Source organism: Balearica regulorum, chromosome 3 (assembly GCF_011004875.1).
Source record: "Balearica regulorum gibbericeps isolate bBalReg1 chromosome 3, bBalReg1.pri, whole genome shotgun sequence".
In the NCBI taxonomy this organism is placed as follows: domain Eukaryota; kingdom Metazoa; phylum Chordata; class Aves; order Gruiformes; family Gruidae; genus Balearica; species Balearica regulorum.
The window spans coordinates 8,065,595-8,083,849 of record NC_046186.1 but is presented as its reverse complement, the minus strand read 5'-3'; the positions used below and the strand labels follow the sequence as shown (position 1 = coordinate 8,083,849).

General features: G+C 42.1%; 1 protein-coding gene across 2 annotated transcripts in view; it reads left to right on the top strand.

The window, feature by feature from the left end:
* EVA1A (eva-1 homolog A, regulator of programmed cell death) overlaps positions 1-18,255 on the top strand; it is a 218,722-nt gene that overhangs the window by 87,153 nt on the left and 113,314 nt on the right. For both annotated transcript variants that reach the window (XM_075750485.1, XM_075750484.1), the window contains exon 4: positions 8,404-8,556. In XM_075750485.1, the coding sequence (XP_075606600.1) occupies positions 8,404-8,556 (153 nt within the window). The remainder of the gene's footprint in view (positions 1-8,403; positions 8,557-18,255) is intronic.

Here is an 18,255-nt window from a genome sequence, read left to right as displayed (position 1 = left end):
ATACAGTACTTCTGCAGGGGGTTCTGTATATAGACTTATTCAAGACAGAAAATATAGATCAATTGCTCTCCTCAAATAAATATATCTTGGAAAAAAAAGCAGAGAAGAGTAGATCTCTGGGGTAAAGGCATGGTAATGAATTCTTTCCAATAGTGTGGATTTCTTCAATATTTTTTTCAGTTTCAGTTCTACATTTGGTTTTCAAATTAATTCTACACTTTTAAAACAGATATCTCCTGATATTTTCAGTTTTTCATCATACTAATGGTGCATCAAGCTCTTCCTGGATGCACACTTATTTTTCTGACTACTTAAAAGGCACTGGAGGTTCCCTAATCATGTCTCCAGAAGCTGGGACTTCTAAAGCACCCATGATGAATTTGGGAGATTTAGTAACTGTATTTCTCCCAGCTACATGTTTCTTCTCAGGCAAAGCCATTGAGGGAATACTGTGTGTTTAATTATTTAGGACAGTAGTGAACTAGCTTTTAATCTAGTAGACTTCATTTTCCCATATTTTATGCTCCAGGCAACCCCATGGATTATATGGAAAAATATCAATCAGGTATCCTTTTAATGTTCCTGTGTCAGAATTATTATTGCCATTATTTTAACATTTGGAGAAGATTGTTTTAATGATATAAGACTAAATTCTTCCTTTCATCTCTTTTAATAATAACTTTAAGCAGCATTACTCCAGATTTACACCATCACTGGAAGAGAGGAACAAAAGTGCTGTGAGCAAGGGTTCTAATGAAGTCTTTTTCCTTACATATTCAAGTAATCTTTTTCCTTAGTGCATCTCTCCCATTTTTTCGTTGCAGTAACAAAAGTTTTCACCATGCTTCCTATGTTGCCTCCTATGGTGTAGCTAGTTCAGATTTATATACATGCTAATTGACCATATATTCCATCCATGCTGGTTGGCTGGTGGAACAGTGCAAAAATTACAACCAGTTTTGGCATTAATTTGACTGTCTTCTGTAGTTGGCTACCAGTGCTTATAAAATGTGTAGGGACTTAACTACATTTGTCATCTCAATGTTTCTGACAAATTTCACCGAAATTTAGCCAGCAGGTTCTCAGGTCCTTGGATGGAGGACTAATAAATGGTGAGGCAGAGGCTCAGGCAGCAGGATGCCTGTAAGTCTCTGTTGCTTCAGAAAATCAGCCCAATTTTGTTATTGGAAGAAGGAGGATGAGAATTAGATTTGTACAGTGCTCCCAAGTGTTTTGTTTAACTCTCATCTTGCAGTCTAGGGTATATATGTTGATACTGTTCCCTTTTTCCTCCTTAGATAACCATATACCTCTGTTTGTCCAACAGGAAAGTGCAACTAGGTGCATCTGAACTCGACTTTAGAAATGAAATGTAGCAGTTAATTTGCAACACTGCCAGGCTTTTCACAGCAGAATATAAAAAGACAACTACTTCAGACTAATGAAAGTGACAATGGGGAAAGGCGCCTTTTAAACATTGCAAATTGGATGGGTGCATCGGGAGTGTAATTTTAAAGGAATCTGACAAGGTCGTTTGCAAAGAACAATCTTCTTACTTGTCAAAATGGTTTCAGACCTCCAGAACTTGGCACTCTTGAGTTTTCAGGGTACTTCTGAAGTTGGCAAACTGCCTATCTGATATAGCTCTGGACTGTCATCTGAGATGTATCTTTCAGAGTTTCAGATTAACTTCTGCAGAAGTGGTGTGCTCCTTGCCATTGATGGTAGCAAACTTCAATTTTTAGAAGTTAAATTACAGCATCTTCACAAAAAGTTTCTCAAAGGGAAAATTGATCTGAAATAATGTTAAAAGGTATTTCTATGCAAATGCATGAATTTGTGACATTCTCACTTACTTATGCTCCAAATGAAAGGAGATGATCTTTTTCATATCCTGGGTGTTGAAATGAGGGAATGCCCAGGTAGCCCACAGCTGAAGTGCTTGTGGGGGAGTCAGAGGAAAGTCTGTATTTGAGGACTCTGGAGACCTTTCCTGTCCTGGAAAGGTTTCCTCCGTCCAATCCTGCCTAAGGGAATGCTGACTTGATTGATATGGATTTATTCAAATTCTGAGATGAATGGAAAGTATTCATTACTAACAAGTTCATGAGGATGAGGAGGAAGCTCTGGGACTCAGGATATGAAATGCATGTCGTAAGTGAAAGGAAATTGGGAGGAAACAAAAAGCAAGGAGCTGTAGCAATGTGCACTGCTCTAAGGAGTAGGTGTTTGCCACTGTGAGCAATTTCTGATCTGTGTCAACTTGCTTGCATTCGGGGACTTGGAGGCCAGAATCTGCTTATATCTTCCAAAGAGTAGAAGAGGATGCAAAACTCAGATAACAAATGCTTACTTGAAATGAAAAATAAGTAAATAAAGGAACACAGGAATAGGAATGTGGGGAAAAGGTTTGAAGGGGAGCACCAACTGCGAAATACACTTTCAGTCCAATTACCTTCTTCACAGAAGAGGGTAGGAGTCAGTGAAAGCTATCCAAGGCACCTGTGCCCTGCCTGCTTTGAGATGCGCTTATCTGTTTTAATTTTGGGAAGGTGGACTTAGATCTACATGCACTAAAAAATGTCTCCATTTCTTACAGAAGGTGTACCGCAGATCCTTGGAATTAGCTGTTTGTGGGGGAAAATAAAAATATATAAAAATGAGGGTCACAGGTTACAAGGAAGGGTACTGGATGGGCATGTCCAAGCTGAGCTGTACATGGGCAGTCTTTTGTTCAAGGATGCTGCTTAGAGGTGTCTGTCCTGCTGTTTAATAGGTTTCCTGTCTTGGAGACTTATCTTCTTAATTCCCCTGGAAGAGATATTAGCAGGTACTCACTATACTCATCTCTCACACAATTAACAGGATCATTGGAACAGGTTGCCCAATTAGGTTGTGGAGTCTCAATCCTTGGAGATGTTAAAACTTGAATGGACATGGCCCTGAGGAACCTGGTTGCTCTGGTTGACTCTGGTATGAGCAAGGGGGCTTGCCTAGACAATCTGCAGAGGTGCCTTCTGTCCTTTGTGACTGTGAATTATGGTCTGGAGTGACTACATCCATAGTAGAGTTCGTATTTCCATGGTTAACCCTTGTTTCGGCTTTTCTCTTTAGGCTGACACAAAAAATTGCTATGTGGCGACTTTTGCAACGTAAGTAAGTATTCTTCTGCATGGGTTGAAACCAGCAAAATAGATTATAATCTTTATTATTTGGTGATGAATTCCAGTGTGAGTTTTAACTTGTGACTAAATGGTTGCATATTCCACTTGAACCATCTGGCCACTGTGCATCTCAGTGCAACCAACCAGTATCTGATAGGTGCAGTAGGAGATGTGGGTAGGAAGAGTGACACGGAGCATTGGAGAGGTATCTGCCATTAACACAGTTCTTCTGGAGAGAGCGGCTAGGTGAGAAAGTGAATTGTCCCTGTGCCCTTTTTCACAGACCAACGCTAACCACCACCCAATAGTTAAACACATTCACTTACCAGTGAAAGGAAGACAGGTCTTGGTGGAATGGCTGAATGTAATGAAGAGTTATGAATTTCAAGGCAGGAAGTGTTCCTTGTTTTGTGTGGTATGCAGCGGAACAGCTAACAAAGCTGAGATGAAGGTGGGAAAGGCAAAAATTGGGCTGAAGAGAAGTTATTGGCTAACATGGAGTGCAGCATGGTTCTGAAGTAGCATATTGGGTGCAGTCTCATTAATATAGAAGTTATAGACTAGACAAGATAGTCTTCTGTGGGAAACAATCCTGACCTGATAAGGAAGTAGTCAAGACCATCTCCGTTTCCTGCAAAATCTCTTTCTTTGCTCATATCCCTGATTCTGAGATTTAAATCCTTTAGGATTTTGTGAGGAAGACAGATTTCTCTTTCCACATATTTCCAGCTCTTTGATCTGGGAAACAGGGTCAACTATGCATTGATTATGTGATGCATGCATATTTTAATTAGCAAAATGTAATACAGTTTTTTCATAAGTTCTGTTGGAAAATATAATTTTAGGCAAGGTAGACATCTGGCATTCATGTATTCCATCACTTTGTTAGATACAAAATCTATTTAGGAGTTTTTATCTCTAAGATCTTGTAGAGATTGAGCCAACTGACAATTAGTTTTGAGCTTCCCAGTCATGATCATTCAGAAAATTGTTATAGACCACAGGTGAAAATGTCCTTAAGACACTGGGTAAATGGATTTACTACAGGTCAATACTTTAATATTCTTGTACACATCCTGTCATTACAGTGGGTCTTCTTGTTCACTTTACTGTTTGAGAGCGCCAATTTTTCCATTAGAAACATTTATCATTGTTTTCCCTCAATTGTTCTAGCTATGTTTTAACCGTGTCGTATAATGACCTTTAAAAACGTGTCTAGAAAAGCCTACAGCTGTTCCCTCCTTGGTTTCTCTCTATTGAGTTATATTTAAGCCAGTGTCTCTGAAAACAGGCAGTAATAAAAGGGATATTATCCTTAGCAAATATCTTAATCATGGTAAATCTCTGTTGCCCTACAAATGACTGCATGGGGGATTAGAGTTGAGTAAGCCATTTGCTGAATATCACTGCCACCTTTCCTAGGCCATTTAAGCATGTTTAATTTTTCAGGGTGAAACATGAAACCCACTAATACAAATGTTTGCATTTGGACTGAATTATATCCAGACTGTAACAGTTACAGCAGGCTTAGGACCAGATTGTGACTGATCTGTAGGAGGCCAGTTCTTCTTGGGAGAGTGAGAGAGAAAAATGCGGATTCATTCCCAGTCCCAGCTCTCTTATGTCACTTACGCTGCCTTGGTTCTTTTCAATATTTATATAAGGCTATTATGGGTTGAAGTACCGGTAAATATATGGATGATGCTTAACTCTGCATTTTCTTTATATCAGTCACAGTCATTACCATCATCCAATGCGTGGGAGCCATCAGTGCCTGGATGAAAGACAGCTGGCTTTGGTTCATCCTGGCTAAGATGGAGGTGGCAAGGCTATGAAGCAGAAAATACTTTCAGGGACTTGTGTCCTCTGTAGCATCACTTTCTATCTGTTTAGTTATCCAGATTTCTATTAGCTTGCCCAGAACTCAGAGTATCTGTTTTCCAGTGATCAAGCTTACGGGAACCTTTTGGGAGTCTGATATACTACTGCGTATTTCATCCTTTCTTTTTTCTTTTTTTCTTCCTTTTAAGAAAGCAGTGTCTTTTATCTGTGCCAGCCCAGGGGACTGCAGCCCTAACCAGTTTGAATTCAGCCAGAGCCTTGCGAAATGGCCGCTCCAGTAGGTGTTTCCTAGGGCAGAATTTAGTGACCATGAGGAGGTGGCATCTGCTTCAGGTGTCACAGCCCTCATACACCACACCGCAGTGCGCTGGGAGCACATCACCCATGAACTGCACTGGTTCCCACGGACTGTGCACTCAGATTCACCTCCCTCATCTAATATCTCAAACCATCCGTCAGGTAGCTGCCCCCGTAAGTCCTGAACAACTTCCCAAAGCGTCTACAAGGGTAAGAACTGCGAATGTGAGAGGCTGAGTTTTGTTGTTGACTGTCTCATGACTGCTGGACTGACTTTCAGACAGGATGTCAATGTGCATCCCAGTGTCTTCTGGGCCAAATGCAATACTGCCTTTAAATCCCAGGCAAGTTTCCAAATGACAAGCCCTGACTTTGAATGGTCAACCAAATTTAATAGATATTGTAAGGACCTTAAATAAGTCCACAGGACATGTGGTTAAGCAATCAATTATACTTGTTAATTGGGAGATGTAGCTAATAATAACCAAATCAGAAGAGGAAATTGAGTTAGTGCCTTGGAAGAAATAAGACCTTCACAGAGGACCCTGGCACTCGCTCATTAGAGACTTTAAAATTGATCTTTTTCTAAAGTTAATCAACTATTTCATATTTCAACCACTTCAGCCAGTCACAAGTATTATCCCTGTCCAAATATTGTTTATTAACTATGTATAGCTTGTCCTATTGCAGTTTTATGCCTTTGTGCTTTTAGCTTGAATTCATGTTGGTTTTTTTTCCAGAGGAAAATAAAATCTATTTAAAGTCTATAAAGTTCTATTAAGGTTTTACACTGTATACCCAGGCTAAAGCTTTGATACAATTTCCCTCCCAGAAGAAACAAAAATCCTACAGGAGACAATGAGAGGTGAAGATAACAACCCTTAGTATGTTCAGTGTATTATTCAGATGCCTTCATGGTAGTTGTGGATGAAATACCTACATAGATATAAAGATGATTGATTCTTCACAGGTGTATGAGGTTCCTCTCCCTACCTACTCTGATGTTGAAAAGAGCTTCTATTCTTGATTCCTGTCAGTGTTTTACGTGCTCAGGTTGTTGTGGGTTTATCCCTATAGGTATTGCTGAAGGATGTGTGTTCTTCAAAGATTCTCCCATGAATAAGTTAGGTCTAAATTCTGTCTTCATCTACAGGGATGGATGAGAAAGTGTTTTCCCATTCAAGAAATATTTTAGAGGTTTGAAAGTTTCCCTGCAGTGGGATAAAAACTAGGATCTTTCAGAGAGTTTTGTAAAAGGCTGCAGAGAGAGAAGGAAGATTATGTACTGGGATAGTGTCTAGGGTTAAGATTCTCACCCAGACTATGAGGATTTGGACCCAGGTTTTCACACTCCAGGTGGACGCTCTGATCACTAGGTAATAGGCTATTTTGAGGGGCCTTTTTTTTTTTTATTTCCAGTAGGAATTTTCAGAAGAGTTTTTTGGTTTTGAACATTTCTTTTAAATCAGCATGTGCCTGTTTTGGTACATGTTTTCTCCATGCAGTTTCTTCTGAAAAAACTAATCTAATGTAGAAATTAGCCCTGATTTGAGCAGGGATTAAGCCAGATGAGCTCCTGAGGAGTCTTCCAAACTAAATTCTTTTATGATTCAACTTTGGTGGAAAATTCCTCTCCAGCTGCAATCAGGAAAAATAATTCTCAAACCTATAGTTACAGTACAGTCAAAAATGTCTCATTAAGTGCTAGCTGCCATGGTGTAAAGACTTAAGTATTAAACTATAAAGTAATTATTAGCTAGTGTTCTCAGTTGCTGAGTAATTTCATACATATGGACTTTGCATAAGTTCTCATATATATATATACACACATATATATATATGGTATCGGGCATAGAGAACCAGTGGCAGGGAGAGCCAAAAGTCATGTCTATGCTAGGAAATGATACGGGGGCAGGGGCAGCCCCAGGCACTGGCTGGTGATTATCCACGCTGTTTGGTTCTTAGCGTGCTCTATGGCACAATTTTGACCGGGTACAACTAGGAGCATTTCAGATAAAATGACTGATCATGGTTGGGAGGTTACTAGGGGTCAGGGACCCTTCCCATTAAGCTATTTGGATGCTGTTGTGGCTACTTTTCTAATGGTAAATAACGTAATCAAGTGGAAGGTCACTCCACTGGAGAGGTTGAGGTTATATTCCTGGCTGTGTCCTGGGTTGGCTGGGGTGACTATAGACTTCACTTCTCTTAGTCTCTATCTTTCACGCTTGTAGAAATCTAGCTATAAAGACTCAGCTCCTCAAAACAATGTTGTCTTCTGTGGTGTGTTGGCAGACATACATGGGGAGGGCCTGTTCTAGGTTGGGACCTCTAGGGGTTCCCATAATACAAATAATAATAGTAAAGAGAAGTGAATGACATGTGATTTCTTGTGAAGTAATTGCCCAGTCTCCTTGATAGATGTAAACTGAGCAACTGTTCTGTGTACACCAGCCTTACAAAAGCAAGGGTGTATTTTGTGTTCTTGGACTGACCATTTCAAGAAGGATTTGGGAAGCAGCTTTGCACATTTGTACTTCCAACAGGCAAGCACAGCCCCCATCATTAACAAATGTAGTATATCTCCTATTGAATCTGCCAATCTGCTGTGAAAAAAGCTATTGAACATAATTATGTTTGCATTTGAGCTGCTGTGATGTAGAATAAATGCTTTGTACAGAAAGGGCTGCTCTGTGGATGAGACAGGTGCCTAAAGACAGGCTTTTACCTTCTGCTGCCATAGGTTTGTAATATCATAGGTTTGTGTGGAAATCACTCAATTGCCATGCCTCACTTCTTTGTCTGCAGAATGAAATTATTGGCTATTTACCAGAAATGACACGTGCTAGGTTAAAATATGTTCATTAAAAGCACTGATAATGCCAAAGAGAGGATGCATAATGCAAATGATCACTGCTACTCTAGCAAATGCATTTGTAAGGCTGGGATTGTGCTGGCAGCTGGTGTGCACCTCTGGGCATATGCCCAGAATCGCTGCTGCTTCTGACAAGCTCACACCACGGGGAGGTGAGAGGGCTCCCTTCATGCTGAGTGCCTGCCTCTGGATCAGCTGAGTAATTAAGTATTTGTTTCCTTCCAGATGAGTACAAGAGTAAAGTAGCCTGTGAAGATGACAAGCTGAGGCTAAGCTGTAAGAAGAGCATGGTGATAGCCATTTACTCTGCTATCTTTGGAAGGACACAAGGAGGCAGCCTGGAATGCCCATACCAAACCCTAGGGATGCCCATGATTGGTAAGCAGGGGAACAACTTGACAGAGCACACTGATCTGGGCAGGGTGATGTCATTTACTGTCGTCATGGTAGGGCTGGCACAGATCCTGGTTAGGAAAACCAGGACTGGCACATGCCACCTGCCACAGTGGCACTCCTGATGTGTGGTACCTTGTTAACTAATGGTGATCTTCATCATGAGCACCAAACTGAGGCTCAGCTAGTTGGCCTAGCCAAGTTACCAAGCAGCAGACTTTTAGCAGATTCATCAGATTATATGCTTGAGTTTGTTGTTCAACTTTCTGCCCTCTTGGTGGTTCGCACACTGAGCCTCTGTCTATATTGTTTGAGCATATTATTGGTGGATGTCATGGGCTGTCTGTGGCCAAGTCAAGCCTTGACATTGCATTTAAACTTTTACTGAAGTTAGATCAAGGGGTGAAAATTCAAAAAGCAAGTTCTTAAGTTCCATTATCTGGCCCTCTCTGGAAGGAAATGGGAGACCTGGAAAATAAGGAGGTGATTGGTGACAGCCAACATGGCTTCACTAAGGGAAAATCATGCCTGGCAAATTTGATGGCCTTGTACGATGGGGTTATAGCGTTGGTGGATAAGGGAAGGGCAACTGACATCATCTACCTGGACTTGTGCAAAGCATTTGTTCAGCCTGGAGAAGAGAAGGCTCCGGGGAGACCTTATAGCAGCCTTCCAGTACCTAAAGAGACCTACAAGAAATCTGGAGAGGAACTGTTTACAAGGGCATGGAGTGATAGGACAAGGGGGAATGGCCCCTTAAGCCAAAGGAGGGTAGATTTAGATGAGATACTAGGAAGAAACTCTTTACTGTGACGGTGGTGAGGCACTGGAACAGGTGGCCCAGAGAAGCTGTGGATGCCCCATCCCTGGAAGTGTTCAAGGTCAGGTTGGATGGGGCTTTGGGCACCCTGGTCTAGTGGAGGGTGTCCCTGCCATGGAACTAGATGGTATTTCAGGTCCCTTCCAACCCAAGCTATTCTATGATTCTATGGTTGACTCACAGTACCTTAAAGTAGCTTCTTTCCTCTCAGGCTATCATAATCTCTTACACTCCTGTGTTAAATATCAATAAATTTAAAACCATTCACTAGAGCTGCCTGCTCTTGAGCCAATGTGAAATGATTTTGAATATTTTGGGCTATGGCAGAGAGAGCAACTGTCCGAATGCAAAATTCTGTGGTCAGCATTCCTCATCATCCTTCTCTGCAGAGGTGAGAGGGAATTAACTGGTTTCCCAAAGGAATTGCGTCTAGAAGGGGAAAGGCTTCGGAGAGAGCTGTAAAGGGAAGCTTGAACTGCTGCTGTTGCCTGTGGTGGTATCTGTTGAGCTGTATCTGGGGATCTTTGGCTTCACAGCTGCTGATCCAGTGCCCTTAAGGAGTTAAATTCTATTCAAATGGAAGCATGTGAAGTGACTGCTTGGAAATACAATATGCAGATGATGGGTGTCAGTAGGAAACCACAGGTGGAATCAGGCCAGTCAGGTTATTTGTACAGCATGGTGAGTGCCTTAGTTGTGTAGCTGTGAAAATCTGAGCACTTGCAGCACAGCTTAGTAGTTCAGGGTCTTCTACCCAGTCCCATGGTTCAGACATGTGGAAGTAGAGTCACCGTCCTTTAACAAGTTACCTCCCATCTCCTGAGGTGACCTGTGTCCCTGGATGTGCTCCCGTTGTCCAGGGAGCTGAAGCTGAAAGAGATATGTGTAACAGGTTAGCCTACATCTCTTTCTTGTGGTGCTTGGGATGGGCTGAGAGTCTGTATGCTGATTGCTGTGGTGGTTCGGCTGCTGGGTGAGAACTTGCCGAGTCAGCGAAACTTGATGGGTTTCTAGCGTAGACCTGAGCACACCACTCTGTTGTCCTTGCTGAGAGAGCAGAAACAGGCACGTACTGTGACAAGGTACTAGCACCAGGACCTGCTCTTGGATGTCAGCTTGAAACAAAACTCTATGTGAAGCCACAAAGAGTAAAATTTTACTATTCTTTGCTGAGACACAAAGTCCTGAAACTTGTACTGACTGAGAGCATGGTATGTGGCACTAGAAAACAGGATGGGAGGCAGTGGAGCTGCACACCCTGCGGGGCTGGGGATGAGCAGTGAGGCACTCACCATGGAGCAATGCCAGGTCTGCTAAGTGTGTTCAGCAACAGCTCGCTCGGTGTGATGCTCGGCATGATGCTGCCAGTGCTACAGGCAGTCTCTGCTTATCGTGAGCTTGCCCTACCTTCCTTTCATATAATTTGTGCGAGCTGACCCAACGGGACAGAGCTGTAGTGACACAGGAAAAGGAGAGGCGAGTTGTGCCTGTGATTATGGCTCCTCTTTTGGCCCCACAGGAGAAACCAGTGTAGGATCCATCTGCAATCCAAATCAGCAAAAAGCACATTCACACCCTGCTTCCCTATGGCACGCTGCAAGAAATAATAGTCATGCATACGTTTGCAGCACTGAAGTGAGGGGGTTGTGCTCCCAGCTGCCACTAGCAATCGTGGGAGCAGCACGCAGAGTCCCCCAACCTGCTCCAGAAACCGTACTCCTGCCACGGGCCTGCCTAGCCCAGCAGGCAACTCTGTTCCTTCAGGAGCGGTGAAAACATCACGGCTTATAAATCAAAGCTTTCTCTACCTAGAGAATGTTTCCCTGCACGTTTCCACAGCCCTGTGATACGGGGAGGGCTGCTCCGTGACTGTCTTTGATACCAGACAGTTGCAACGAGCTGATCTTACAAATATGACCGTATGACTCACGACTTCGCGGCAGCATCCAGTTCCCGTAAGGCAGAACCCAGCTATGTTCTGCACATGGAAGATTTATTCTGTTTGAATTTCACGGGACTGATGATTTGTGTCAAGTCTGAGTCTTGGCAAACGGCCTTTTCCCGGGAAGTAGGTCCTAGCTAAGTTTGCAGTGATTATTTTTAGTCAGGCAGCATGAGTGACTTGATGAGTGAAGAACTCATACTTGCCCCAAAGGTGGGGAAGGGTATCTTTTCTTCCTCTCCTAATGAAAAACAGTTCGGATGATAGATAATTTTATTCCTTTTTTTCTGTGAACAAAATGCGCATTTGGGTTGAATTTAGAAATCTACAGCTTCTACAGATGAGGCTTTTGAAGAACTGAGGTCTAAGATGGGGAGTAGGGGTGCCCTAATAAAGCATTATATATATATATATACACACACACACACATATTTCTGACTCTGCTGTAAGGTAAGGGACCAAATAATTTAATTTGTGTTTTCTGCCTTGAAAAACAAGACCTTGTACTCCGGTAAGAGTGTTGAGGAGATAAAATCCACTAATGGTGAGTTTCTTGGATTCTGCAGGGACATGAGGTACGTTAGGTGCTCAGGTGGAGGGGCCCGAGGTATTGTGACGCTGCAGCCCTTTAACACCTGCATAACCCAGCCATTGTTGTGCTGCTTTTGGGTGATGTAAGATCCCCAAGTCAGACTTCACACACTGTGCCGTGCCAGACGCATGCTTTCTCTCTGTCTAATGTCTATATGAATGTGCTTAGCATCTGTGAAGGGAAAGTTATTGTGAAGAACTCCATCCTATCCCTCTCATGTTAAAGAGAAAATCTGCCAAGATCCTCTTTTAACTGGAAACATGCTGAAACTTGTGTCTCTGACCGTAATGGGAAACCTCTGTAAACAGCTGGACCCCTCCTTGAATGCCTTGGGAACTCTGAAGAGCTCCTAAAGGAATTTGACCTTATTTGTAAGTCTCTTAATAAACCCTCCACTTTGCTGCCAGCATGCGCAGGGACAATACGCAGAGCATAGGGTGGTCTCTGGGGAAAGGGTTATTCGCAGGCAACAAACCATTAATATCTCTCAGCCCAGTGCGCCCTTTGCTACTTTATCATGCTGTTACAGCTGCCTCTGCCTGCAGTTCTGAGTGACTTGTTTGTAGCAAAAGAAGCCAATTTAAAAATTGGCCTTTTCCTACTTGTATCTGAGTGCAAGGTAATGATCTAATTAGGAGGCTGAGGAGGAAGAACTGGGATGTAAAACAATTACCCTTGTTATCATTTAGTGGAGTGATCTCCTTGATCATATTCAGTGCACTTGACATACTCACATATACATTTTTATGGTAGCTACCTACCAGAACCACAGGGAATGAGATGGACATGTTCAGCTGACCTCTATCATCAGGATTCAGGTCTCCTTCTGAAGGACCCTGTCTCTATCCATCACACAAAGAGCCCACAGCAATTTCACTCCTCATCTGGGTAGAAGGAATCTGGGCTTCGTTTCTAAGTCGGCACAAGATCGTGGGAACTCTGGCTCCAAAGCCCGACTTCAGGTTGTGGTGTGTGGGTTCAGCTGAGTAGTTTGCTAAGAAGTGAAATGTTCTTGTCACCTAACATACATGTTCTCTCCTGTCCCTCAGCAGAGGGAAAATGGATGTGTTTAGAAAGCCCTGAGGAAACTCAGATGATCGGTGGCACTCTCTAACTCATTGGATCTGATAACGAAAGAGCAGAGGAATGAGTTCAGCAGAGGATCCTGTGCTTTAGGTGCTCATTCTCTGGAATTTTTCATTTTAATGCAGTGACAGCAGGTGATCCAACCCACTTTGTTCTGATTTCCTCCACTTAATGCAGAGGTATATATGACTTGAGCCAGAGCCTTCACAGTCCCTCATGTAAATATTTATTACACCATATAAATAATGGACCCTTCTAGTTTATCTGTGATCAGATCTAGCATATGAATAAATATGAGATACATGCAGTAAAAAAAATCCATTTTATTCCATGGTACATGTTTCTGTTCCTGCCAACACAGGAGCTGATTTTAAGACACTGCTGCTCCTCCAACCGTGCATTTCTAGCTCTCTTCTGCTGCACCATCCGTGACCATTTTCCATCCTGTGTGTCCATCAGTACGAGTTTGTGACTCTGCTCTAATCTCAGTCTTAAGCGAAACGCTTGAAAATAAAAAGCCTCCAAACTGTGGAGCTGGAGCAAGGAGGTGTAGTAACCTCTAGCACTGAGTGGGGAGGCAGTGGGGGACCGGGGCAGCAGGAGGAGATGGGGTATCTGCTGAAATCTCTGCTGACCAGGTAATGCCATGCAGCATAGCCATCCTTCAGCAGGTATGAGTGCTCGTGGCTGAAACAGTCTCATGCTACGTCCTGGTTTCACCATACAGGAGACGACGGCCTTTGAAACGGCTGCAAGGCTGGGTTTGTGGGATGAGGAGCAGATGTGGGAGGGAGTCAGACCACGTCTTTCTTTAATGTGCACACCAGGCTTCCAGAGCGCGCCTGCCTGTAGGTGCGACTCTACGGACGTTTCATTCACGTTCAGTGCAGAAACGACTTTATTATGTGTATAGCTCATGATTAGGAACATGTTTTTAGAAGCCAGTCTGCTTGTATGTAATAAACCCCGCAAGTATCCAAGTTTGAAGGCTAAATAAATATCAGTTGCTGTTTAATTCACATATAATACCTTATTAAATTTAAATTGACATGAAATTCCCATTTAGAACACTAAGTTAAAGTGGTACAAAGCCTGCTTTCAGAAAGTTGTTTTTCAATTTGAGATACTTTGCGTGTTTCACTTTTTGTCTCAAAACACCAGGAGGTAATTAAAATCACTTTACAGCTGTTTCTAGAAAACTAGAACTATTGTTGGATTCCATAGAGTCATAAAAATGATTTATATGAAGTTGTTTTTATATGCACACAATTGCTTTTTTTTTTTTTTTAATGAAAAAATCCATTCAAATTTGCTTCTGGGCAAGATCTTTCTCAAAGCTGAGGTTCAACTTGGTTTTAAAAAAGTTGTTTACAGTGGAGTATGACCCCATGCAGTGGTTGTAAATTAAAATTCTGAAAGTAGTAATTTAAATAGCACTAGCAAGCTCTGTGATGATATTGGTATGATATTTGAGCAAGTAAAGTGGGTATTTGTATCAGTAGTATCAGCTTCTTGAGTAGCTGATCTTATAAAAGATGCCTATTGCCCAACTGTTAGTTAAAAGCAAATCCAGAATATAATCCTAATAATAAAAGGGCAGAATTTAAGAACATTTAAATCTATAGCATCTCAACTTATTTCCATGCAGTTACTCTGAATGAAAACCAGTGTAACTTGTTCAGAAGTGATAAAGTTCCTCTCAGAATAATTCAGATGTCACTCAAGAATATTACAAAATTACCACAATAGTGAATGCTGAACCTGAAAAACAAAGGTAATGTGAAACCTGTGAGGTTGCAAGCACACTGCGCTTTATTTTAGGAACTAAGGGCAAGAAGTGACTTGCAGATTGTGTTAGCTGGATAGTCTCTTAAAAAAAGTGGGCCAGGCCAAAGTTCAGACCTTGCTTCATTCAGCCTGGGTGTAGGCACTTGTTGAACTATACCCATGTTCAGGAAAATACTTTTGTTGGGCTGTAATGAAGGATAAATGAACTCAGGAACTTCACAGAGCAGTAGATGCATTGAAGGCACCATCACTAACTTCTACTGAGTGAAGGAAAAGCTTTTAGCTTCTTTGCTGTATCTTGAATGCCTTATGGCCCACAATCAACTCTGCCGCAAATTAAATGATAAAATATCGCTGTCATTGCCAGACCAAAACTGCTTTGTTCTTTGAGACTTCTTGGAGCCAAGTTTGAAGTTGTCCTCAGATTTTCACTTTAGCCCCCAAACCTGCAAAGTGTTATTAATTTGGTCAACTTTACACACTCTGAGTCAGTGTCTGCAAAACTGGAGCCTCATATGTTTTATATGAGGTCTGGTTCCAGATACGAAGGTGATAAGATGATTTGAGTTCATGTTAATAAACCAATGTTTCTAAATGTAACTATAGCATTTGTAATTAAACCTGCAATCGATCCTTCAGTTGCAGTCTGTAGATGTGATTAATTTCTTTTAAGATCATTTTCTCTTTTCTGGCCTACTGCTGAAGTTTCCAAAGTTTTATGAAGTGTGTGGTGAGTAATTTTTATCCCTCTTTCATTGAAACGTAATTTTTAATGTCAAGCTGGCCTTCTCTGCACATCCTTCTAATGTTGGGATGTAGATTTCTTTTTTAGCCAGCTGTTTTCAGTGACATTGTGCAAGACGTAGACGCTATATCCTGCTGCACCAACGCGAAGTTCCCTGCTGCTGTTTGTAATAATGATGATGGCAATCATCAGAAACCCAGCTGGACATGATACCAAAGTACCTGGCACTGCCAAAGCAAAAACCAAATAGAAAGTCCCTCAAACACAAAAGCTCACAGAAAAAGAAACAGCATGCTAGGACTGATGCTGTTGTGGGGGAGGTAGACTCTTCTTGGCCTCAACGTTGACCATGAGAACTTGGAGTATCTTTCTGACTGTTTTGCACAGCATCAGGTAATACTTGTACCACAGCTGGTGAGCAGGGACCTGAGAAACCAGAGCTAATGTGTGGGTGAAAGCCCACCATTCCTGATTGCAAATCCTTTTCCACAGTCCAGTGGCTTATCATGCAGAAATTCTCCTGAGCCTGTGCTTACAGCTCAGAAGTGCTTTTAACAATCTCTTCTAATGAATTAATTTATTTCCCTACTTGAAGAGGGTTTTGTTGTGCTTGGAACGGATTTGCTGTGCAGGTTTTCTGAAGCCTGTTCTGTTCTGGCTTCCAAACCAGCAGTCTTCTAATTGTTTTGGATATCTGCTTCCTGAGCTTTCCTCTTTACACATCTGCTTCTGCATCTTTTCTCATTTAAGGGTAGTCTTTTGTTTTTCTTGCTTGGTCTTCACATTGGTTGGTCTTACAGGCTAAGTATCTGTAATTTGGTTTTCTCCTTCTTATCTTCCATAGCTCCTGTGGTTCTAAACCCAGATCGCTTCTTGTGTCCTCTATAGAGGCTTGTGTGCCACAGCAAGGAAGAGAAATCCAGTCTTTTTCTGTTGCATCCATCTGAAACCATGTGACAGTGCTACACTGATAAACAAATTACCTTCCCAGGCTGCTTACTGTAGAGAGAAAGTGGACAAAGCCAATCTTTATTAACTGTCTTCTGCACTGACTTTTAAAGAGAACATCAAACTTAATGGGCACAGGCTAAGCTGAAAATGCCTGGGATTTGATGTATTGCTCATGGTGGATGGCTGATTTTGGCTAACTCAGCAGCTGAAGCAGAGGCTCAGACACATCTGGTAGCTGTTGCTTTATGAAAGACCTGAACTTCATATCAACCACAGCTAATGGAGCATCTTTAAAATAAATGGGAAACTGTCCAAGAGCAGGACTTTCTTTCCTACTGTTTATGATAGAGATTCCCTTGCAGAATGAGGTGGTTTCGAGTCACTCCTAGGTAAAACATGAAGGAATTTAGGCAACTGCCTCACCTGCAAGATTGGAGTTGCTTTCTTCCTGCTGATGTCCTTTTGGCCATTCCATCAAAATTTGATTTCTCTTTTGGCAGGTGAATAGATAACCACAGCACTGATTCAGACATATGTCAGCTTTCTTTGAAGGAACTGAATTTCTCTCTTTGTAGTTAATTGACTTCTGCATCTTCCATCTTTCATTCTGTCCACCCTGCTTCATAGCTCTCAGCAAGTAACTTTTTCTGTTTTATTCTTTAGCAAGAAATAATGTTGCATATTTTGGAGAAAAATCCTGTCCTCTGCTTGGGAGGAGTTTCCTCCTAGAGCTGTCACTTGTTTGTAAATTACTTCCTTCAAGAGAATATTTATCTTAGCTCATTCCTTTCACCTGCTCCTACACAGATAGCAAGGAAAGCTGGGGCTCTTCTGATTGTTGTAACTCCAGACGTAGGTCTGCTTCTGATGCCTTTACACTGACCCAAAGCGTGCCACGGAATTTCTCTCTTGATCAGGCACCACCAGTCCTGTTCCAGTTCCTAATCACTTACTTCACATACACTACTGGAAATAGTACTTGAGGCAGCAATTCTCTGAATCCTTTAATTACAGCCAATCATTTGGTCCTGTTGATACTTCAAGATCTTATACTCTGTTGTTTGAAAAAGTAGAATGAGTACTCCCATTTTTGTGCTAAATTCACAGACTCAGTGCATCGTCTGACAAATGGGTGGAGTTTTTTCTTCTCAGGCTCTGTTTTTCTTCTTTTCAAGTGCACAGAAGTGACTCGTGAAATAAGGGCATACAGGACTAACATGCAATAGAGGCTATCAGGATTAACGATGGAAAAGAGATCTATCCTCAGATGAAAGAATAACTATTAAAGTGATCAGTGAGAAAGAGAAAATGCCCTGCTAGCCAACAGTCCTGTGATCCTGAGGTCTGCGAAGAAGAGGAAGAATTGGCTTTATAGTCTGACAGAATGGTCAATACAGGGACATGCTCAGTGCCCTGCTGCCTTTCCAGTCCCATAGGCAGCCTGTGGAAAACCTCTGCCTGAAATCCTTACAGCATGCTAACATGTTCACACGTTCAGGTGTATGTGGTCCTGCTTGCTCCGGACAGCCTGCCTCATCTGCGGAGGAACCTGCCCTTGCAGGTTCAACATGGATGTGGCAGCTGAGTCTGATCATGAGGTTAACAGATGCGCAGATGTTCTTGGGCATCTGGTATATGCCCAACTTCACCGTGGGATTAGTCACCTCTCTCAAAACTAGGTGTCTAAATCTGTTTGTGGATCCATCTGTGATGACTGCTTCCTTGGAAGATGCCCAGATCTCCACCAGAGCCTCTAAGAA